Consider the following 24,352-nt stretch of genomic DNA (forward strand, 5'->3'; position numbering starts at 1 on the left):
TTCTTTCATTTATTCAATAATTCCATCAAGTCAACCTTCCTTCCTTCCTTCCTTCCTTCCTTCCTTCCTTCCTTCCTTCCTTCTTGCTGCCTTCTCTCCTGTTTGCGTTTCTTTCTGCTTTCAGTCCTTTCTTAACTTTAACGTTTTCAAATTCTACTATCCCATTTATTGTAGCCATCTCATATTTAGATATAAGGCACACACCTGATTTACTCCATTAACCTTTTAATATACACAGTTGTTTATCTTCTGGCCACAATTTACTACAACCTTTTCACTTACTCTGCATCTCATATTGGAATGTAATGTTGGTTATGAAACACTAGGTGTCAGTGTTGTATTTCTAGCCTTCCTCGCTAGTAGTGCCGTGGGGGCCGTGCTTCTAGACTCAAATTATCTGTTAATTAATCGTAAGCCGCAGCTCATCGTTTATTCTTTTATTGTGAGGTTACATGGTAAAATCACTTTTTTAATCCAGGTGAACAAGATAAGACATTTAAATTAAGGAATATTACATCATACATGTTAAACAGGTTCTATTGAACATCTGGAAATAATTTCCTTCTCTTATTTATAAAGAACTCCTCACAGAGAAACCTCAAAGCTATCGTTCCTGAACACTTTACATCGCTTATAGATGTGAACAAAACATGGACGCTGAATCTATACATGCGATTCATTCGCTATACGTGACCCTGAGACTTTTTTTTTGTGGAGCACTTTTAACAGTGGACATAGTCCCAAAGACTTTTTACAGAAATAAACAATTTATTTACATATATAAATCTTAAATCACATGAATTAGTCCCTATCAGTTTATCCCTAATGGTTGAGTCAGTTGCAAAAATGGTAATGAAATGGTGTGAGGACAAAAGCTTGTGAGGATCCAAACTCAAATAGGAACCCATCCTCACTTGGTTAACACCGAATGTCCATTCATTATAGTTTCAGCATTGTTGAGGTAATAGCAGAGCTAATGTTGTCACCATGTATATGAGTGTGTGTGTGTGTGTGTGTGGTGTGTGTATACACAAAGCCCTTCCAGAGTGCATTCCTGCCTTGTTCCCAGGAACAATAATCTCAGGAGAGTTGATGGCATCAACAAAATACACTTTATGATGAAACTAATGATAATGAAGTTCCCTGTTACACAGTCATGCTGTTTGACCATAAAACACAGTCCCTACTGTCTCCTTTGGCTAGGGATTAAAATATAGCGGACAATGCTTCGGAACCGCTTTCCTGATGGCAGGAGTGTGAAAAGTGTGTGTGACGGGTGTGTGTGGTCGTCCACAATGCTGTTGGCTTTGCGGATGCAGCGTGTGGTGTAAATGTCCATGATAGAGGAGAGAGAGACTCTGATGATCTTCTCAGCTGTCCTCACTATCCTCTGTAGGGACTTGCGATCCGAGATGGTGCACTTCCCAAACCAGGCAGTGATGCAGCTCTCAATGGTCCCTCTGTAAAACATGGTCAGGATGGGGGGGAAAGAGATGAGCTTTCCTCAGCCTTCTCAGGAAGTAGAGACGCTGCTGGGCTTTCTTGGTGATGGATCTGGTGTTGAGTGACCAGGTGAGGTTGTCCGCTAAGTGAACACCAAGGAATTTGGTGCTCTTGACGATCTCCACTGAGATTCCATCGATGATCAGTGGAGAATGGTCGCTCTGTGCTCCCCTGAAGTTCACAAACATCTCTTTGGTTTTGTCATCATTCAGAGACAGGTTGTTCACTCTACACCAGGCTAACTGGTGCACCTCCTCTCTGTATGCTGACTCGTCGTTCTTGCTGATTAGACTCACCACGGTCGTGACCAGTGTTGTGCAGGTTAATAAGAAATAGTAACTAGTTACAGTTACTCGTTACTTCATTTAAAAAGTAACTCAATTACTTTGGTGATTATTTACACCAAAAAGTAATGCGTTACTGTTAAAGGTAACTTTTAAAAGTAACACAAAACTGACTTAAACACAAAGTCATTTTTAAACACTATTTTATTAAAGTCAGAGCAGCACAAACTGAATATATCACAAGGATTTGAGAAATAAATAACAAAACAAGCTGAATAATATATTCACAATCACAAACTAAAGTGGCTTCTGCTGTTGTGTTGAGCTCTTAAACATGTTCCTTTCACAGCTGAACTATGAAAACTATCAACAATGTTGAACAGAACACCGGGTTAGCTTCTAGCTTCTAGCTTCGTCGAGGCGTGGAGTTTCGGAAGGAGCTTCGACAGATTGGAGTTGCTGTTTATCGCAGTAGATACGAGCTTCGAACCAGAAAGACACAGCTTACATTTGTCTTTATGCTCAACTAAAGTGAAATAATGAGCATATTTCCACTTTGAGAAACTCGTCTTGCTCTCGCCTCGACTCACCATTACTGCCGCACAGACGGTCTGAGTACTGACAAGTGAACCTTCCGCTTCTGCAATTTCTAAAGCAAAGCTGCAGCACTCATGCTTCTGTTTTTTTAAAGGCGGCTTCTGTCCCTGACACACAACACAAGGACTCGACTTCTTTGATGGAGCCTTGCGAGGCCTCTTCCCGAGAGGAACCTGTTTTGGAAAACCTCTGTATGACCCTGAACACTGTACTGTAACTCAGTTTCAGGGTGTTACTGATCTCCTTATAGGCTCTTTGTGAAGAGCAAGAATTCTATTTCTTAAATCCTCAAAGAGTCTTTACCATGAGGTGCCTGTTGAACATCCAGTTCTTTAATACAAGATACACAAATTTGTATGGTACTGTCAAACAGACAAAAGCTTGTGAGGATCCAAACTCAAATAGGAACCCATCCTCACTTGGTTAACACCGAATGTCCATTCATTATAGTTTCAGCATTGTTGAGGTAATAGCAGAGCTAATGTTGTCACCATGTATATAAGTGTGTGTGTGTGTGTGTGTGTGGTCGTCCACAATGCTGTTGGCTTTGCGGATGCAGCGTGTGGTGTAAATGTCCATGATAGAGGGAGAGACTCTGATGATCTTCTCAGCTGTCCTCACTATCCTCTGTAGGGACTTGCGATCCGAGATGGTGCACTTCCCAAACCAGGCAGTGATGCAGCTCTCAATGGTCCCTCTGTAAAACATGGTCAGGATGGGGGGAAAGAAATGAGCTTTCCTCTGCTGGGCTTTCTTGGTGATGGAGCTGGTGTTGAGTGACCAGGTGAGGTTGTCCGCTAAGTGAACACCAAGGAATTTGGTGCTCTTGACGATCTCCACTGGGATTCCATCGATGAACAGTGGTCGCTCTGTGCTCCCCTGAAGTTCACAAACATCTCTTTGGTTTTGTCATCATTCAGAGACAGGTTGTTCACTCTACACCAGGCTAACTGGTGCACCTCCTCTCTGTATGCTGACTCGTCATTCTTGCTGATTAGACCCACCACGGTCGTGACCAGTGTTGTGCAGGTTACTAAGAAATAGTAACTAGTTACAGTTACTCGTTAATTCATTCAAAAAGTAACTCAATTACTTTGTTGATTACTTACACCAAAAAGTAAGAAAAAAATATAACTAACTAACTAACCAGACATAGGGATAAACTCATAAACATGTACTGAAGATGCTAAGCAAAAGCAGTACACCAGGGCAAGGAAGGCAGCAGCTGATTTCACTATATACGTAGTTTCACTGTATATCTTCTGTTTTCTACCTGTAAAAAATGGGAAGGCATCATCTGGTTTAGTGCATGTTGATAGGAAAAGGCTCACCCACCTCTAAATCCAAGTATACAAACTTCTCATCATGGGTAGATGCCAAAAAGGATTTCTACAATCTTCAGCCCCATGAGGTACATTATTTATTGTTCGCACAGAAAGTGTCCTGAAGCCGTCATTACAAACGAAAAAGCTTTTCCACCAAGGATTGAATCAAATTTCATTTAGATTGTCCAAAAATTTGTAATTGTAATTATGATTTCTTAATTTGTGTAGATGGACTGACCAATGTCTGGTCAAAGTTTGATGTGAATTGCTGCATTGGAACTGTGTTCAATTTTAAAAATGACATTTTGCTTGTAAGAGTCATTCATGCAGTAATATAAGGAATATAAGGGCTGTACCGATTCCTCAAATAACTCAAGTAATTCGAAAACATCATCGAGGGAAATTTTAGATTTAGATTTTAGATAACAGAGGAGACACTGCAGAATGAAAAATGAAGGGATGTAGAGAAAACAGCGAGGGGAGTGGAGAAGACTCAAGTCACAATTGCGAGAAATACACTCAGAATTTGGAAAGTCGGAAATAGGCAAACTTTTTTTTGTTTTTTTTGTGGTGGAAACGGGTTTCCATAGGATTCAGGCCAAAGAAAAAGATCAAGGTTTCCAAAGTTTGGAATCATTTCGAACTAAAACATGAAGAAAACAGCGTCCAGTGCATTTTCCGTTTTAAAAGTGGTTTGAAATTGATTTTTATGAAAAGAGAGCAGAGTCGCAAGGCACGTTTTTAAAGCTGCCGATAAATACAGGGATTTAGTGCGTGGAAAATTCCAAGAACTTTTTTTTCCAGAGACAGAAAAGCAAATCAAGATACTGTGCGAGATTTATTAAATAAATCCATGAGCGAGGATAAAAGTGAATATTGAGCGTATTTGTATTTTGATGTAATATGGCAATTAAAGCCACTAAATGGGTTTAGTTTTCGCCGATAATTTTTTATGCAATTTCAGCAATAAAAAAATGACTTGCTGCTTTTTTTAAGAGACCCGTCATATTTTACTATTGCTCTTTAATAAAGAAAAAAAGTACTTATCCGATTACTCGATGGAATAATTGTTAGAACATTCGATTACTAAAATAATCGATAGCAGCACAACTATAAGGAACCCATTGAAAGTTTGACCCCATTTAATTGATGTAAAGTCTAATTATTGGTTTCGGCTAGCTTGACTGGATCAGACTCGGGAGCGCTGACGAGTTGCCTGTCGAAACCTCCACAAGAATTTCATATAATGCAGTTTGGCTTTAATCCTGTTTGCTTGATGTGATTACAATGAACGAAACGCAGTTAGGACTGATCAGTGTGCGTTTCCTCTGCTCTGGGCTACATTTAGGACCCACAGGATGCCTGGATGGGAGTAAATTTCTGTTCTGAGTGTGTGTCAGGGGGAGCAGTGCAACAGCTCTCGTGAGGGAGCTGAAGCCTACCTTCAATGCGACTGTTCACAGGTCGTGCTAGTTTGGATTTAAGGTCGCCCTCGAGAAACAAACATGCGAACGTCTTGATGACTCTTCGATTAACGATTTATAATGGCATTTGTTTCTAAAGCTGGATGGTGAATAAATGGTGAAAGATTATAGTTCTCAAGGAAGTCAATTATCTCATCTACTAATCTGCCTGATTTGTCCTGTCACTTCAATTGGAGACCACTCTGTGCAGCTGGAGATGGTTCCACCTTAACAGCCTGAAGATCTATGAAATTACTGAGCAACTCAAGAACTTTGAGGATGGATTTGGACTGTAATTAATATCAACAGTCTGCTACAATGGCTCAGGTCCACAGGTTGCATGAACAGTTTTGTACCTCAAAAATGATGGAATTGTAATGAATAGACATTTTGTGCCACTCAAATGAGGATCAGTTTCCCTTTTGCATCTGTTTCCTCTCAAGGTATAAACAAGAAACAAACGTATTGGCACTAAACTTTGACACTTTTTTATACAACTTTTGCACGGGTTCTCTGAAAAACGCTGCTTTGAGACAATGTCCAGTGTGTAATTGTGGCAGGTGCCACCCCGAGACTCCAGTCCAGGTCTTCACTGCATTCCAGTGAACTAAAGCCACACCCTCTTCCCTTCTTATGACATCACCAGGAGGCGGCCTATAAAGTCCAGGGGAAGCTGGGATTTGGGAGCCTCACTTAGCCGATGCTCGCTTTGCTCGTTATTCTGTCCGTTTTTGTGATTTCCTGTTACTGACCTACGTCCGTTCTGACTCCGAGGTTGCCTTGTCCTATTTTTTTACCTCACTGTATTATATCTGTTAATATAGGTACATACATATTTGTTGTTTTTGTTCACCGGTAGTAGGGGTGTGGCTGCCATTTCTGATGGGTGTGTGTTTGTTCCCTGTTTTTGGCGAGGGAGTTAGGGAAGTGGTTTATCTTTCTTTTGGGTTTTATTTAGAGGTAGTCAGTGTTTGTCCAAAGTGCTTTTTGTTTATTATTTTGGCCTTGGACCACCCTGAAGTCTGTCCCGGTGCTTAGTATTGTACATACTTAAATATACCTTCCGTTTACGATACCCCAGTGTTTGTGTTTCCATTCCCCCATCACACTTTTACCAAATACATTTCTATCCACCTAATATATATATATATATATATATATATATATATATATATATATATATATATATATATATATATATATATATATTTACCCCGTGCCTTTAATCACGCTGTGCGCTCCAATCCTAGACTGGGACGTAACATTATTTATCCAGATACCCTACTTCTAGATGGAGTCTTCTTCAATTGAAAACCTTGCTGCTGCTGTACATGACACCACAACCTAAAGATATATGAGGTTTCTGTGGAGGGTTAATAAACTCAAGAACCATGTAATTGGATTTATATTGTGATTAATATGAGCAGTTTGCTGTTACACCGGTTTAGAGCGACAATTGGCATGAAAATGTTTTGCACTACGTGTCAATCATTGTTAACCTCAACTATAATGAATGGATTTTTTTGGTGCCACCCAGATGAGGACAGGTTCCCTTTAGAGCAGGGGTCACCAACATTTAGAGGCACCAAGGACCATATGAGTCGCCCTTGGGCCTTTTCTAAAAAAATAGCTCACCATAGCACCACTTACCAGCGAGCTGCATTAAAGATTTTTTGTCCAAATCACACTTGCATTGGTGTGAATTGAAAAATGACACTATGAAAATACAGATGACTAGATATAGATGAATATCATGAATTATTAATAATAACATATAATTAAAGGTCATTTGTTATTCCAGAACTTCGACTGTGTATCAAACTTGTAGCCCTTCACATTAATCGGTACCCAAGAAGTAGCTCTCAGTTTCAAAAGGTTGGTGACCCCTGCCCTCTTCATGCCATCTCAGGGTGTTTTTCTTTGCCGGATTTGCCACTGGTTCGCTCATTAGGGACAAATCATAATACGTATACAATTGAATTGAATTGAACCCAACAGAACTGAAGAGGTCCAGTGTGGACGAACCTGCTTCAAATGAAAATAGATAAAGGGATCTAAAGGACTTTCCAAACCATGAAAACTAAGATTATATGGTCTGATCTTTGCAATGCCATGTCATTTATGAAAGGGCATACAATTAATGAGAAGCAAAATAGATTGCGGAGGGAATAATGAAAGGCACCGAGTGAATGAGCGGATGAACGTGTGAACGAACGGGTGTGTGTGAAAGAGAGAGAGAGAGGGAGCTTGAGAATGAGTGCGAGGGAAACAGGAAGCATGTGAGTGACTTGTTTGAATTACTCAGCCTCTAAGCCATTTAATATTTCAAGTCATTCGACGCGACGCAAAACGCAATCTCCAGTGACCTTTCCGATGATAGCTCAAGCGCCACTTAATTTGCCAATTTGTCCCCCATCAACTTTGTTTACATATGTCTTCGGTAGAGCAATTAGTTTTAATGCCTTTCTCAACTGTTTATTTTTTGCTTTTCCTTTTCAAATCGCAGCTTGATGTCGAAAATATCAAGAGTGTTGATTGGTGTATTTATATAAAAATTGTATGGAACATACAAGTGATTAGCGCGTCACGTGTATTTGTATGCGTGCGTGTGTATGATCTCGCCAGGACAAGGAATTTGGACCTGTAGGCAAAATCAGGAACCTAAAATGCTTGTTCTGCTTGGCTGGTGCATTTGATAGGTGAAGTTATATGAAAAAATTCTCACAGGAAGATTGAACTAGAAAAGGTCATGATAGTCTGCTGTTTGCCCTTTTGATACAATCTGTTCCCGTTTACTCCAATCCCCAAGAATTCGAACCCATCGCTGATATGAGCTTGGCAATAGAAAGTCATTGCAAGAACCTTTTAGGAATCATAACAAAAAAATCCATTAAAAAAACTGTTTCATGATTCTACACATAACTGTTCGTTATTTTTAAATGTTGTTTTTTTTGTTTTGCGTTTTCACCTTTGACACAGGAGAAATGAAAAAACGCCAGATACTGTGTCTGGCGAATTCAAATTCTTATCTTCCGGCAAACCAATAATTGCTGCGGAAAAAAAAAAATTAGCAGTGTAAAGATTTTCAAACTATGAGTCACTTAGAGTCTAGATATTAAACTTGCCTGACATTTAGGTAAGACAATAAAGCTGTCAGACAGAAGAGAAATTGTATTATAATTTACTTTAAGGGGCACAGCATGAGGCCAAACCGAGCTATTATATTGCTTCATGGCTACAATTCAGCATATTTATTTGTTCATTATCATGAATAATATACGTACCATTATAACCGTCCTCATGTGCTTGTACTCACCATATCGACGGATGAAAGTTATTCCACGCATAATGAACAAAAGCCTGGACAAACCATATTGTTAAAGTCGGCTCCAAAATAACTACTAATATTAGCATTATGACAATAGCAAAAGAAAATACATTTATAAAAAATGTTATAAAAAAAATAAATCGTGTGACTCTCTATATATTACTTTTATTTCAACCCCATGAAATTGAGTGTCTATTGTAATATATGTGATATGATTCAATGATTTTATTTTCATCAAAAAATAGGGCTATTTAAATTTAAAATTTTTAAATTTTAAATACATTTGACCTTTTATTGGTTTATTTTTGGCTACAATTAATTCATTCATTAATTTATTAATTTATTCATTCATTAATATTCAGTAAACACTTTATTCTGCTTAGGGTCACAAAAGCCTATTCAATGCAATAGCATTTAATGGGGAACTACTGAATTAAGCATTTGATAATAAATAACAGGATTTAATGTAAAACAATACAACGTTTTCGAACAACTGAGTACTTAAGGATTAACGACTTTGCATGAGGGAGGTAACATTTTAAATAAATGGTATTATAATATTACTTACAAACGAGAAGAAAAGCTGCTCTTCGTTCACTTTAAAAAAAAAAAAAATTCTTGATTTGGTTTAGAGGCAATTTTCATAAACTTTTCATGGGAAAAAAATTTGTTTACTTTCAGTTAGGGACATTTTAAAGGGGAATAATTTATAGTTTTTCACGTACAGTGGTCCCCCAGAACTCGGGTGGGTTATGTTTTGAAACGAGTTTGAAAATCAAATCATTTTGGACGCAAAAATTCATCTATACATTGTCACTTTATAAACGTAATAGTGTACAGTATTTGACCAAATACAAAGTTTAAAATGGTATTTCTACCGTTATTGAATATTCGGTCCCGCTGCAGATTCCCGCTAATTTAAGTTTAATTAGGTTCCAAATTAGAAATTTTCGAGACGCGAGTTTCGAATCGCGAATTATCGGGGGTGTATTTCAAATATTACCAAAGTTTAAATGTAATACGGGTTAATGTTCTTCAGTGAACTTCAGTGGTGCATAATAATTTGCAAACCCTTTAGAATTTTCAAACCTTATCAGATTTTTATCCAAGTTCTAGAAAAAAAGTAGACAAAATAAAACTAATCAAACAAATGAGACAAAAAGAATTATACCGGGTCATTTATTTATCGCGTAAAACTACCCCTCATTATGTATCTGCGTGTAGTAAATGGATACAAACGTCTAACAATTCAGGTCAAATTCTTGTCCATCTGTTTTCAGTCAATGGGATGGCGATCAGGTGGCAGTTTTATTTCAAGAACAGAAACCTTTCATAGTCTGATCTTCTTTTTTGGAAGTCCATAATATCACAAATAAAGATTACTGAGGACCCTCAGAAAAAAAAGTTGTTAAATAAAAAACAGTTGTTGATGCTCATCCCAATGGAACAGGTTACAAAACCAATTTTAAGTAATCTAAGACCATTGCTACCCTCCCAAGGATTTGACTCCAAATAACTCAAAATAAACAGTCTTTGAGTTCCAGTAATAGCTCAAGTCAATAAGACATTTTGTTCTTCGTTCTCTTGAACGTGATTAATGGAAAACCTGGATCCTACATCACACAAAAAAACATGTAATGGGTTCCTGATGCTGCATAACATCTAATTGGAAATATAATTGGATTAGGCAATGCTAGGGATCTGCACTCCAGCACCACTGGAAATCCATTATTGAGTAATCCAAGACAAATATCTCCGAATGATGTTTATTCTATAAAATTAGCACTTTATGAAATCAAATGGTATTATATAATAACTCGTTGCCAACTCTGTGGATAGTTAAATTCTTTATTGAGTTGTGGTCAACCAAAATACAGCACCTTGAAACACCAGGGCCTTGCTCAAGGGCCCGATAGTGGCAGCTTATCAATACTGGGGCTTTAACACCCAACCTATTAATTAGTAACCCAGAGCTTGAATGTACCACTTCTCTATTTTAGTTCGATTTAACACAACATAGATAATGCTACAGGAACTAAAGAGGAATGAATGAGCAGTTCCTGATTAATTATGATACACTAAATTATGATAACTTCAAATATAAAATTCATCTATACATTGTCACTTTATAAACGTAATAGTGTACAGTATTTGACCAAATACAAAGTTTAAAATGGTATTTCTACCGTTATTGAATATTCGGTCCGCTGCAGATTCCGCTAATTTAAGTTTAATTAGGTTCCAAATTAGAAATTTTCGAGACAGTTTTCAATCGCGAATTATCGGGGTGTATTTCAAATATTACCAAAGTTTAAATGTAATACGGGTTAATGTTCTTCAGTGAACTTCAGTGGTGCATAATAATTTGCAAACCCTTTAGAATTTTCAAACCTTATCAGATTTTTATCCAAGTTCTAGAAAAAAAGTAGACAAAATAAAACTAATCAAACAAATGAGACAAAAAGAATTATACCGGGTCATTTATTTATCGCGTAAAACTACCCCTCATTATGTATCTGCGTGTAGTAAATGGATACAAACGTCTAACAATTCAGGTCAAATTCTTGTCCATCTGTTTTCAGTCAATGGGATGGCGATCAGGTGGCAGTTTTATTTCAAGAACAGAAACCTTTCATAGTCTGATCTTCTTTTTGAAGTCCATAATGGCATAAATAAAGATTACTGAGGACCCTCAGAAAAAAAAACAGTTGTTGATGCTCATCCCAATGGAAAAGTTTACAAAACCAATTCTAAGTAATCTTAGACCATTGCTACTCTCCCACGGATTTGACTCCAAATAACTCTAAATCAACAGTAATAGCTCAAGTCAATAAGACATTCTGTTCTTCGTTCTCTTGAACGTGATTAATGGAAAACCTGGATCCTACATCACACAAAAAAACATGTAATGGGTTCCTGATGCTGCATAACATCTAATTGGAAATATAATTGGATTAGGCAATGCTAGGGATCTGCACTCCAGCACCACTGGAAATCCATTATTGAGTAATCCAAGACAAATATCTCCGAATGATGTTTATTCTATAAAATTAGCACTTTATGAAATCAAATGGTATTATATAATAACTCGTTGCCAACTCTGTGGATAGTTAAAATATTTAATGAGTTTTCGTGGCAAGATATGAAAGCTGATTGGCAGACCTTATTTCAACATCAACCCATATGCTGGTTGGTATGGCTGCCTGACGGAACCTGAACCCGTGAGCTTTATATTATTTTACGCATTTCATACACCACCAGCTGAGCTTTTTACTCATAAGTACTCATATCTCATTTCAACTCCTCTAGCTGTTTAGTTCTTTTCATAGAATTGTGGATTCTGTTTTAAAAATACACAGATACCACGAGGATTCGTATTGTATCATTACAGAGTCACACAGTGACACCTGTGAATTACAGACGCTTCAGGGGGTCCGGGAGCAAATAATTAGGCTGGGTAGTTCGTCATCCGGTTTCGCTCTCCTTAATGTCAATCAAGACAGATTATCTTCCCATTTTAAAAAAGTGCTTCACTTTTATTTGACAGCACACAGCAGGTGGATGGGATTCATGTTCTGGGGGTATTATTGTAATCTGTTCTTTTGCCAGCACATCGCAGTGCTCGCTTTGTTTCTGTCGGCTTTCGTTATCTCCAATTATTGGCACATGGTGTGCATTCATGAAATCATACCAAATATACATATACATTACAGCACAGTGAAATTCTTTATTGAGTTGTGGTCAACCAAAATACAGCACCCTTGAAACACCAGGGCCTTGCTCAAGGGCCCGATAGTGGCAGCTTATCAATACTGGGGCTTTAACACCCAACCTATTAATTAGTAACCCAGAGCTTGAATGTACCACTTCTCTATTTTAGTTCGATTTAACACAACATAGATAATGCTACAGGAACTAAAGAGGAATGAATGAGCAGTTCCTGATTAATTATGATACACTAAATTATGATAATGCACTACTATTACTTTTTGTCTGTATTGCACTGCTTTATCCACTATGTATGTTTGCACCATCCATAATTTATATTTTCATTGCACTACTGTATATTCCACCCATATTTATTCAGAATATACTGTAACAAACAAACATTCATATATCATGTTATTTGAGCAGGTATACACACATATATATATATATATATATATATATATATATATATATATATATATATATATATATATATATATATATATGACATATTATGGACCCATACCTTCATTTAACACGCTGTTATTTATTGTAAATAGGCCATTTATGCAGATTTGGTTAGACGCTAAATGCATTTCATTGGCTCTTAACTTGTAGCTTGCACAATGACAATAACCAGTGGAATCGAATCCAATTCAAGTTCAATTCATTAGTTATTTGTGTAGCAAATGAACATTGTTTCAAAGCAGCTCCACAGACACACGTTTGTTCAATACAATTGTAAGTTCGTCCCTAATAAACGAGCCAGTGGCGACTGTGACGAGAAAAATCTCCCGTTACAGTTCTGTGCAGTAATGGGCGCTTAAACGCAACCTGTGGTCCTGAGCCATTGTAGTAAACTGTTGATATTAATTACAGGATAAATCCGTCCTCAAAACTCTTGAGGAGAAACATTTATCATACTCTTCTAAAATCCTACGAATAACTAGGGAATGACCTAATAAGGTGCTGGAACAGCATATACAAATCCCTCCCTCTGATAATGGGTGGGTGACCACCACTTAGTAGTCCTGCATACAGAATTAATAAATCGAAGTGACAAATCACAGTTTGAGGAAACTTCTCAAGAATCCGTTCCAAAGTTCCCAGATTTGGGACAGTGATAAAGGGAACGCTGTGAAGGATAATGGTCTTATAAGGCGTACCATGAGGTAACGTCGAGCTCAACCAAGGCCAGCCAAAATTTAAACCTGAGATAAAAGCATTTTTTCGAGGAGCCGAGAGAGAGAGCGACTAAGAAAGACGTTTATAAACCACGAAGAAAAGGCATTTTAAACAAGAGGATTTAGACAAAGCAGGATCAAAAGACGGCAACAAACCACTGAGGAAAGGCAGGAGCATGTCTAGAGAGGCGAAACGCATACCTGCGATGTCTAAAAGCAAGGTAGTGAAAGGACCCAGCGAGCCAACAGACACAGGAACTGGACAGTCATGTGAGATGATAAAGAGGAGGAATGGGAACGTTGAATAAGAAGGACATGTCTCCAGAGAAGAGACTCCGGGTCCTGGTTTAAGACGTTCAAAACCATTCGGTGATCAGTGGAATTTCATGCTTGTTGTCCACACTGTCCCGCTCCACATCCACAAAGACAGACCTCACAAACACATTCACATTCAGTTTGCCATCCTGTGATAATGGGTAATAAATGTAATGTAGGATAAAATAACACAAAATTAATAGAGCATGCAGTCTGACACAGATCAGAACTCGATCAGAACAATAAAAAAAAATTGTGTAATAAAAAAAAAAAAACACTATAAATGACCCATATGTACATATTGTCATTAATCATTAGAGATCAATAGAAATATGCATAGATCTGGTGTCCCTTTCATTCGTTGCAATCTGGCTTTTGCGTGTATGTGTCTGTTTTGCTAAAAAAGGAATTGAAAGACCGGTGACGGCGTTTTTTCTGAATTGTTTCTTACACCTAAAGAGATTTATTTCGGCTTTAATGCAATATTGAAACTTCCTTTCGGCTTCTCCCATTAGGGGTCGCCACAGCGGATTATCCGCATGTTTGATTTGGCACATGTTTTACGCTGGATGCCCTTCCATTTATCCGGGCTTGGGACTGGCTGGGGTTGGTTCCCTGACCGGGGATTCGAATCTGGGCCGCAGCGGTGAGAGCGCCGCATCCTAAACACTAGACCACAAGTATGTACACTTGGCCCGGGTTCGAATCCCGGTCAGGGAACCAACCCCAGCCATTAGGGTTGCACAACAGGTGCACTCTTAGTGCCGGTCCCAAGCCCGGATAAATGGGCAGGGTTGGGTTTGGAAGGGCATCCAGCGTAAAAACGTGCCAAATTGAACATGCGGATCATGAATACGGATGATCCGCTTTGGCGACCCCTAATGGGAGAAGCCGAAAGGAAGTTTTTATGTAGACAATATGGACAACGTTTGTGGTACCTTCCCAAATTTGGAGGCATACATTGTATAGGACGTCTTAGGATGCGTTAGCATTTAATATTCTCTTCACTCGAACGAAACCCAAACCTGTTCCAGGATAACAATGCTTCTCTGTGCAAAGCCAGGTAGATCTAAATGCCTACATTACTGTGGACTGAAAGGCTGTTTTGCAAGAAAGAAGCCCCTACTCTAAAACCGGCATAAGATTGCCACGCTGTGTGTGAGTGTGGGTGTGTTTCTGTGTGCTACAACAGGAATTTATGCTGACAGTACTATTTACTGTGGACTGAGTGAATTTGGCCACCTCTCTTGAGTGACAACTTTTCAGTTTGTTTCCCACTTTATGCCATCATTTAAAAAAAACTGAAAACTTGATTTTTCCTTTCAAGCGTTTGCCCACCCTGTTTTACAATAGCCCACCCATTGTTCACTCTCTGGCCTCTGCAGTGCATTAGCTTTATTATAAAGCCTGCTTTTAGCAAGTCGGACACACGAACAGGCTTCTGTAGGTTAAAATGTCATGACAGCTGAAGTTTTCTTCTGATGGACTCAATGTTCCTTTATTGAAATTGTCATTATTACATCTCATTCTGACGAGATTTACAAAACAGAAAAGTGCCTGTACACATTGTTATTTTTAAAGGTTTAGGTTTTAAACAAAAATTGGAAGTGTTATCCAACAGAACAGAGCTCATCAATCATCAATCAGTGATTTCATCACAGACTAGACACAGTTTAGTTAAGTGAAAAGTGACAATAAGCTTTGTGCTACCATACCATGGTAATACAAGGAAATCAGAGGATGAGAATAGCAGTGGTACAAAACTATAGATAGAGAACAAAAGAGGACCCAGCACTGAGGCTTGTGGGACACCAAGGTCTGAGGATCCCCTCTGTCACCTTATAGGTAAAAAAATATATAGTAAAAAAATTTGAATGAGGAATCTGGTATTGCTCATCCAGTCCCACTCTCTCTTAAGGAACAAGATGTTCACAAGTTGAGATTTTCAAATTTTATATATGACTTCTTCATAACCTCTTTATTTCTAAATTTGGAACAATGTTAATTTTTAAAAGCGCTATACAAATATAGCGAAATAACACTGAATTTGGTCTTTCTGTTTCAATCTTTTTCTATACAGGGAGGATTTTATTCTTTCAAATGTTCAAAAAAAAAAAAGAAGAAGAAGAAGGATATTGCATCCAAAATGTCATTCCAATTTTACCCAAAACATAACAAAAATATTAATTGGTTTGCACTCCAAGCCAACAACAACATCAACAAAAAAACTAAATATGTAGTTAACAAAGTAGAAAAAAGTAGAAAATGTAAGGTTTACCTCTGTTTTCCTTTCAAAAGATGTGTCATAAACAGTATATGTGTTCTGAAAGCTAAAACTCAAAAAGAAAATTAGTTTAGGACTATATATATATAAAATATTCTGAAATGTGTGTGTGTGTGTATATATAATTTTAAACTAACCCTAATAAAGAAAGTAAAATACAGTCTCTGCCATCAACTGAAACAAATTAAGCACATAATTTTAAGCATTGAAGAATAATTAGCTTTTGTATAAATATCAAGTACTTTATTATTATTATTATTATTATTATTATTATTATTATTATTATTAATGAGGTTTTTGTGCAGATATATTCTGGAATATGTATTTGAGTAGTCAGAAGTCGTCATTGCTGTGGTATGACTTCAGAGGTCCCGGTGGCAAATGACAGTGGTGGTCGGGGGTCAGTCATGCGCATGCGCGCAAGCCTTACATATCCAAACACATGCGCTCCACTGATATGCGCTCTGGACGCCACGCACCTGAACACAAACCCCCGACATGAAGCTTCGGATCCCTCGGTCCCAGTCTCCTCCGTGGAAAGTCTGCGAGTTAAAAAGGGTCTTAATGGCAAAATGCGCAAAGTGAAACATAAATCCGAGAAATACGCATTCAAAAGAACTTAATAAAAGGAGATCAGTAGATTGATTAGTGAAACAGCACCAGTCCACAGTGTCATGTCTTTGGAGGAAACGTTCACGTCCGTCGCCGAGGATAAAAACGAGTCGTGGGATCGCCGGAACGCGCCGGACGCGCGCGAGGCGTCGTTGTGGCACGCGGGAGTCGCGATCGCCGCCGCTTACGCGCTGATCATCGTGGCGGGTCTGGTGGGCAACGTGACCCTCATCCGCACCTTCTGCGCCGTCAAGTCCATGCGCAACGTCCCCAACCTGTTCCTGTGCAGCCTCGCGCTCGGCGACGTGCTCCTGCTGGTCACGTGCGCGCCCGTGGACGCCACACGTTACCTGGCTGAAGAATGGCTCTTTGGAAGAACCGGATGCAAACTGATCCCCTTCATCCAGCTCACGTCTGTCGGCGTGTCAGTGTTCACCCTCACCGCCCTGGCAGCCGACAGGTAAGACGGCATTGGAAACAACTTGCTTTGCTTTGTGATGTCCGAAATATTTCTCCTTCTTACTATCCTTCTTGATGCAAAAATTTGTTTTGCAACAATGCATAATCAGCTTTTTTTAAATGCACACTATGCAGAAACTGTAATAACCAAGCAATTGCTTTAAACCAACAAAGATGCTGAAATGCATAAAAAAGTGATCCTCAATTTCCACTTCCAAAATGTATTTAGGACTTATTTTATATTGTGTGTGTGTGTGTGCATCTATACCTAATTCCAAAATGTATATATATTTACAATACAATATACAAAAAAATACATCATGCATATATAAATACATATACATTTTCCTAAATATAAAACCTAAATAGAATAAAAACACTATTGTGTGCATATATATATACTATAAAGCATTAATTTTCTAATTGTATGCATCAAAAACATACCTTTATTGTGGTTTAATGTCGTGGCTACTCAATTTTGGAATGTGCATGGTGGTATATCTTTCGTGCCAACTTGCACATGCTGACATGGCTTTAATAACGGGGTCTTCTCTGATGTTTGTTAATGAAACGGCTCCATTCTGTGGGGTGATATGCGTAAATACTTACGTTTACGTATTGGAAAATTGCCTCCGAGGTACTTCAGACCTCGTGTGTGGTCCTGGTCTCCTGGAACAGAATGCTTTCTTTACCGCTTGCTTGATGGAAATAAGCCTGATGTCATGCTTGGCTTCTTCTGGAAAGCGTTAAAATGTAATATTTAGCTGTGTGTTTGCTTTGTAATGGATATTTCTTGCTTTTTTTTTTTTACGTTTCCATAAAAACGGCTACACATAGAAGTATCTGTAAATAAAATATACAGATTTCTTGCCGGAAAAACATCAGGGGTTGGGTAGAAATTTCAGTGCATGATGGCATTGATGTCAGCTTTGCTCATCATTAAATTACCTGGTTGATTATAAGTGCTCTAATTATAATCCTACACTGATGGAAGATTTGCTGGTTTCCAGGAAAAATAAAGGTTTGAAACACTGCTGATGGATTGCAATTGACAATATGTTGTTTCTATCCACTTAATCAGAGTTTTAGAACTACACTTACATTGACATCTTCAGTATTCCTGTAATACAGTATTATAATCGTCTTTTTATTTTTTCGTGTTGTACAAAATCACTCCTTCAGTCTTTGCTCTCTTTATGTCAGTGCCCGAGAGCCTAATAAGTCAAGTGTAAAATTCCCCATTAGAGACTCAGAGCCTCAGTTTATGTGGCCATTAGTGTGGCACTTATTCTTAGAATTAAAGGTAACAGCCCTCACCCACATAGGACACGTCATCATCTGAACCGATTTCACTTCGAAAATGCTTCCTGTGCGTAATTAAGAGATTTCGACGCAGAGAAGATGGTCTTCATGATAGAATAGAGAGAATGGGTCTGTTTTGCTATGACGTGAGACGAGCACTTGCAAGTGCATTATTCCAGGCTACTGAGTAATCCTTTTGTGCGACTTCGAGATAGATTGAAGGAGCAAGACACCATATGTCACCACAAGAATCACATTGTCGTAGTCTTTGGAGGTATTGCTTTGGAATTTTCTTTAAAAAATATATTAAAAAAATTTGGACCAAAAATGGACCAAAGTATTGGGACACCTGACATTTCCATGCACTTCATTTTATCAAGTCTTGGTAGAAAACTCTCTTTTGATGAACATTTATGTCATTCATTTATACAGCAGCTGAGAGTTTTAGGGCCTTGCTCAAAATACTAAATGTGGCAGTATGGTGGTACTGGGATTTGATCTCACAACCTTCAGATAAGTCCATTGTCTTACCATTGAACTACCACTTTAACCAAAGTAAGCTTCATGCACAATGAAGCATGGTGGTGGAATTATCATGATATGAGGCTGCAATGGTAATTATACCATAAGCAGTCAGAATGCTTGATTCTGATTGGCTGAAAGGTGTGCTGTATATTATTATAGCTCAATATAAAGCTCTGACCTCTTTTTTAGTGCACCCCAGGCCTCCTCACCTCACGGCTAAATAGGCACAAAGTTAGTGGAACATCTTCCCAGAAAGGTGTAGGTTATTATAACAGCAGATTTGGGACTAAATGTGGGACAGGTTGTTCAAAAATCACATGGCCAGTCACAATCATGTATTATTTATACCTTTATACCTAAATATTTACACACGAAGTAAATCTTCTTCTCCGTCTATTTCAGATATAAAGCCATTGTGAAGCCCATGGACATTCCAACGTCCCACGCTACAGCTAAGGTCTGCTTGAAAGCTTCTGCCATTTGGCTCTTGTCCATGGTTCTGGCCATCCCAGAAGCCGTTTTCTCCGACCTGCATAGCTTTCACATCACGCAGACCAATGAAACATTTCAAACGTGTGCCCCGTATCCCAACACAGGACACCTGCACCCTAAAATCCACTCCATGGCCTCGTTTCTTATATTCTACGTCATCCCGCTTCTCATCATTTCCGGCTATTACTTCTTCATCGCCAGGAGCCTGATTAGGAGCACAATCAACTTGCCAGTCGAGGGGAAGATCCCCATTAGGAGACAGGTGAGACGCTAGGAATGCATCAAGTAATTAAATCATTATGCAGCAGCAATTTCTCACAAAAGACATAAATAAAATTCTCTGCCTGTACCTGCTGTCTACATTATCTTACATCAAGATTTTTTAAATACTGTTTACAAGCCCCAGTTATGAAATATGGGTTTTCATCAAGTTCCATATACTTGCCAAGGAGTGCTTTTAAATAATACATAACACGAATGCAAATAATGTTAATGGGGTGGTGTGATGTTGAAGCTGAATCCCTTTATATGTCAACTTTTAATTGATTAATTGAAAAACTAGCTTTCTTAAAGTAAACATGTCATTCGGCCCACCACAAAAGAGCTGCTGAGTGTTTAGGTCCTTGCTTAAGGGCCTAGAAGTGGTGGTACTCGGATTTGAACTCACAACCTTTGACCTTACTACTGAACTACCACTTTAACTAGACAAAGTACACAATGAAGCATGGTGGTGGCATCATCATGCTATGGGGATGCAACGTTAAATATACCATGGTCAATCGGAATACTCCGTTCTGATTGGCTGAAATCCTTGAATGCACTGTCAATCTTTCTTATTGAAGTGCTGTCTATAAAAAATATAACCATAGTAAAATAGTTATACAATATACAGAGAGCTTAAGTAATCTTACTGTACTTTTAACCATGTATGATTGAGTTTGATGAATTTGACATCTATTAATCTATAAAAAAAAAAAAAAAACTAATAATTTTGACTGCAGAAATCGCTGACAGCTAGCTTTTAACTTGTCAGTGCTTGCATGTGACCATGGGATGTGAAGGATAATCCGCATCTAAGTATGCGTCACATAACACATGTGCAGTAAGTGATTCCTGGTTGCCTTCGGGCAGTTCTTTAAATCCACGTCACGTGCTTGAATCTTGTCACGTTCACATAGCTGTACATACACTATAAATACAAATATTTGTGAACAAATGACCATAAGATTCGTATTTACATTTTTACTGAACATCCCATTCCACATTTAGTTCAAATTTGCTGTTATATTTGCTGGGGGGGAATTGTCCATATAGTGTAAAAAAATAAATATCTCCTCAGAGAAAACGGCACAATTTTAATTACAATATGCTTCCTCTCTATTAAAAACAAACGTTTTTTCCCCAATCTGTTTAGTCGCCTTACGTTATGCTGATTATGCCGAGTATGTGAATGGCCTTCTGGCTTTACTATTGTCAGGAATGTTTTAACACATTCCAACAAGACGGAATTGAGAACTGGAACAGCTGTGATGTTCTATTTAATCAGAAGGACATGGTCTGGTTTGAACTCTTCAATTGTGTTCCATATATTCCATTAGCAGCTGTTAGTCCTTGGTTCAAATTTGTTGAAAGCTGGAAGCAAACAGTGAATGAATACAATTTTGACACCACCAATACATTTTGTGTACATCAAATGCAGTTCGTTTTGACCATTCCATACTTTTATTTATTGCAATTAAATATACATCCTAAAAAAAAGCGGTTAAAAGTATTTGGACACCTGACCGTAAGATTCAGTATTCCAGATCTAGAGAGCTCTGGGTCTAATAGTAGAAGCAAAGGAAAAAAAAAATTCATGTTTAATTTCATTGAAAGGCATCCTGTAAAATTGTGTGCCTCCAACTTTGTGTTAACATTTTTGGGAAAGAACCACATATTGGGCTGTAATGAGCAGGTGTCCCATATATAATATATATAATATATTTTATTATGTAGAATATAGTCACGTCATACAGCCTTAAATAATAGAATTTATGAATAGACGTATTTTTGTTTGTTTCGATTCTCCGATACTATTCATGTGCCGTGAAAAGAGAATCAAGTTTCCATGGTGCGTGTGCGAATGCTGTAGCCTTTGTGTGCGCTTGGGACGTAAAAACGCCCTGGTGTGTGGTGTGAAAAGACTGCATCTACAATATCTCTGTAATGATTGAATGATTTAGAATTACACTCCTGGTGTGACCCAGATGAGGATGGGTTTCCCTTTGGTTCCTTCCTCATGCCATAAATACACATACATTTTAAATATAAGTTAATTTTGTTCTAGAATTCTCATATTCTGTTAAGCTGCTTTGAGACAATACTAATTACCGTATTTTCCGGACTATAAGCCGCTACTTTTTTCCCACGCTTTGAACCCCGCAGCTTAAACAGCGAATCGGCTAATTTATGGATTTTCTGGGGGTTTTCCACGGTTTTACAAGCTTCAAACCAAAAAACTGAGCCCCATAACATTAGACCAATCAAATTGCAGAACAGGTTAAGGTGAACCAATGAAAATCTTTATATTAAATCGAGTGCGTTCGCACTGAATCGGGCCGCACCACATTATAAATATGGATGATGTTCCTCTGACGTTTGACCTGCCGCTCACTCGGACTGTCTACAGGAAATGCGAATCATTCGTCACGCTGAAAACAACCAGGGAATGAAAAACACACTTTACTTGTGTTCTGAGCTGCACGGCATCGGGAGAAAAGCTTCAACAATGGTGATTTTTAAACGCGTGACGACTCCAAAAGAAAAACTCCTGAGAGAAATTGTTGTGAAAGGAAGGAGGAAGACCGTGAACAATGACTTTCTTGGTAGGCTACTGTTTAGATACAAGCCGTGTAACAGACACTCTTTCGTTAAATCCTGTGTAAAGTTCAATAGTTTCAATGTGCTTATAGACAGGTGCGGCTTATTTATGTTCAAAATAAAAATCTTTGTAAAATTCAGTGGGTGCGGCTTATATTTGGGTGCGATTAATAGTCTGGAAATTACGGTATTAAACCACTCTAGAAAGAACATTGAATTGAATTGAATTACTAAAATGCAATAGGGTAGCAGGAATGCCTACTCAAGGTCACTTTCCATGCCATGGTCTCCTTTGGTTGATTTTCATTCATTTAATTCATCAAGCATCGAGTTAAATAATGTTCTCGAGACTATACAGCGAATTGGACTGGACAGATTTTTCATTCTATCCATAACACGACATTAATGTGGCACCATTTATCACTTGCTCGACATTTTTTTTTCACGGCGTCTGTTTTTACGACGACATAATGAAGTGTCATATCGCCGCCGTCGCCTCGTCTGTGGACGACAGCCAGATGCCTGACTCACGAGGACATTTCACAAGACATATTTACATTCCCTAGTTCGAGCTGAGCAGACACAGGACCCGGCGGTGGCGGATTGAACTCGTAAGCTTTGGATTGGCAGCCAAGAGCATTTGATCGTAATTAGATGATCGTTTCAGATGAGCGTAGGTTTTCATAAACAGCTTAAAAAAGAGAGAGATCGCAACTAGAAACAGGACTGTTGTCTATTTGAAAGCTTTTGGATGCACTGAACTGCTTTCCTCCCCTCTTTCCCCTCCTCCTTTACCTCAGATGGAGTCGAGGAAGCGTCTGGCTAAGATGGTGTTGGTGTTCGTGGGCCTCTTTGCCGTCTGCTGGCTCCCCAGCCATGTCGTCTACCTGTACCGCTCGTACCACTACACCGAAGTGGACACGTCCGTGCTGCACTTTGTGACCAGCGTGGCAGCCCGCATCTTGGCGTTCACCAACTCGTGCGTCAACCCGTTCGCGCTCTACCTGCTGAGCAAGAGTTTCCAGAAGCAGTTCAACAAGCACATCTGCTGCTGCTGCTGCCCTCCGCTGCCGCTGCACGCGCACAGCACCATGCGCGGCAACACGGGCATGAGCTCACTCAAGAGCACGCAGAATCACACAGTCGCCAGCTTCAGCCTCATTAACGGCAACCAAGGCTGTCACGAGGGCTGAGTGTTTGGTCCCTTTTGTGTTTTGATTCATCGTGATTGGTCAGTGTGCTTGTTGGTTGCTACTGTGCTGTATTGTTGTCTGGAATAGGTGTTATGCATTACATTGTACACCAGTAGAAAAGACGGGAAGAAAGACGGTGCGCTGAAAGCTCTACAGCAAGTGGTTTTTGCGCACCACTGAGCTGTCCAGGAAAACGGTTGCTATCTATTTGTGATCCTATAGTAGGTGCTATTTATTAGTGAAAGACATTTGCATTATTTTCAATGCTAAAAGTGGTGTGCCACACTATCAGATCAATGATCTTTTAGATTGTCCATGTAACTTAATGCTGTAAATGACCCAAACTGTGTCCTTTCCAACATGTTCCAACCAGGCAGTGATCTTTATTTCGAGACCCATTCAATTGCTATAGACTTCACATTTGTGTTAAAGTGACGAGCAGCGCTTCGGAGTCTAATCCGATAAAGGATCCAACCTGCTCCTGTCAATTTCAGCCGCAATCGGTCACGGAAACGGTGGCCGAGCTGCATCTGCTCTCGTGTCCTAGCAGCAGCGATTCATCCATTCATGTTTTAGATGTTAGTTTAAATGGGTTTTTAGTCAGGGGTCGATTTGTTCATGTCGCGTTTCTAAAAAACAGACGTGCGCCGTCGTCCTCGGCACTGCGACTTTGTATCGGTGTGAGAAATAATGTGAATAAATGTCTCGAAAGGAAAGGTCTTTTTGTGTGTTCTGTGTCCAACATGAAACATTTACACTTTCATCATTTATACACCATGTGGAGAAAAGAAGTGACGTGTCCACAATTTCTTTGCCAATATAGTGTATGTTTAATGATTTCATAATTCAGGGTGAAGCTTTTTAATTTTAATTTTTTTAAATATGTCCAAAAATTTGACTGATATCCGTCAGGTTAAAA

The 24,352-nt window shown here is 38.8% G+C and overlaps 1 protein-coding gene across 1 annotated transcript; it reads left to right on the forward strand.

Annotated features, from left to right (window-relative positions):
- The first annotated feature begins 16,526 nt into the window (after positions 1-16,526).
- grpr (gastrin-releasing peptide receptor) lies at positions 16,527-24,149 on the forward strand. Its single transcript, XM_046840066.1, has 3 exons — positions 16,527-17,063; positions 19,292-19,643; positions 23,041-24,149. The coding sequence occupies exons 1-3, from the start codon at positions 16,666-16,668 to the stop codon at positions 23,431-23,433; spliced, it is 1,143 nt and encodes a 380-aa protein (XP_046696022.1). The 5' UTR covers positions 16,527-16,665; the 3' UTR covers positions 23,434-24,149.
- The last annotated feature ends 203 nt before the right edge of the window (positions 24,150-24,352 follow it).

Source organism: Silurus meridionalis, chromosome 26 (genome assembly GCF_014805685.1).
Source record: "Silurus meridionalis isolate SWU-2019-XX chromosome 26, ASM1480568v1, whole genome shotgun sequence".
NCBI classification, from domain to species: Eukaryota; Metazoa; Chordata; class Actinopteri; order Siluriformes; family Siluridae; genus Silurus; species Silurus meridionalis.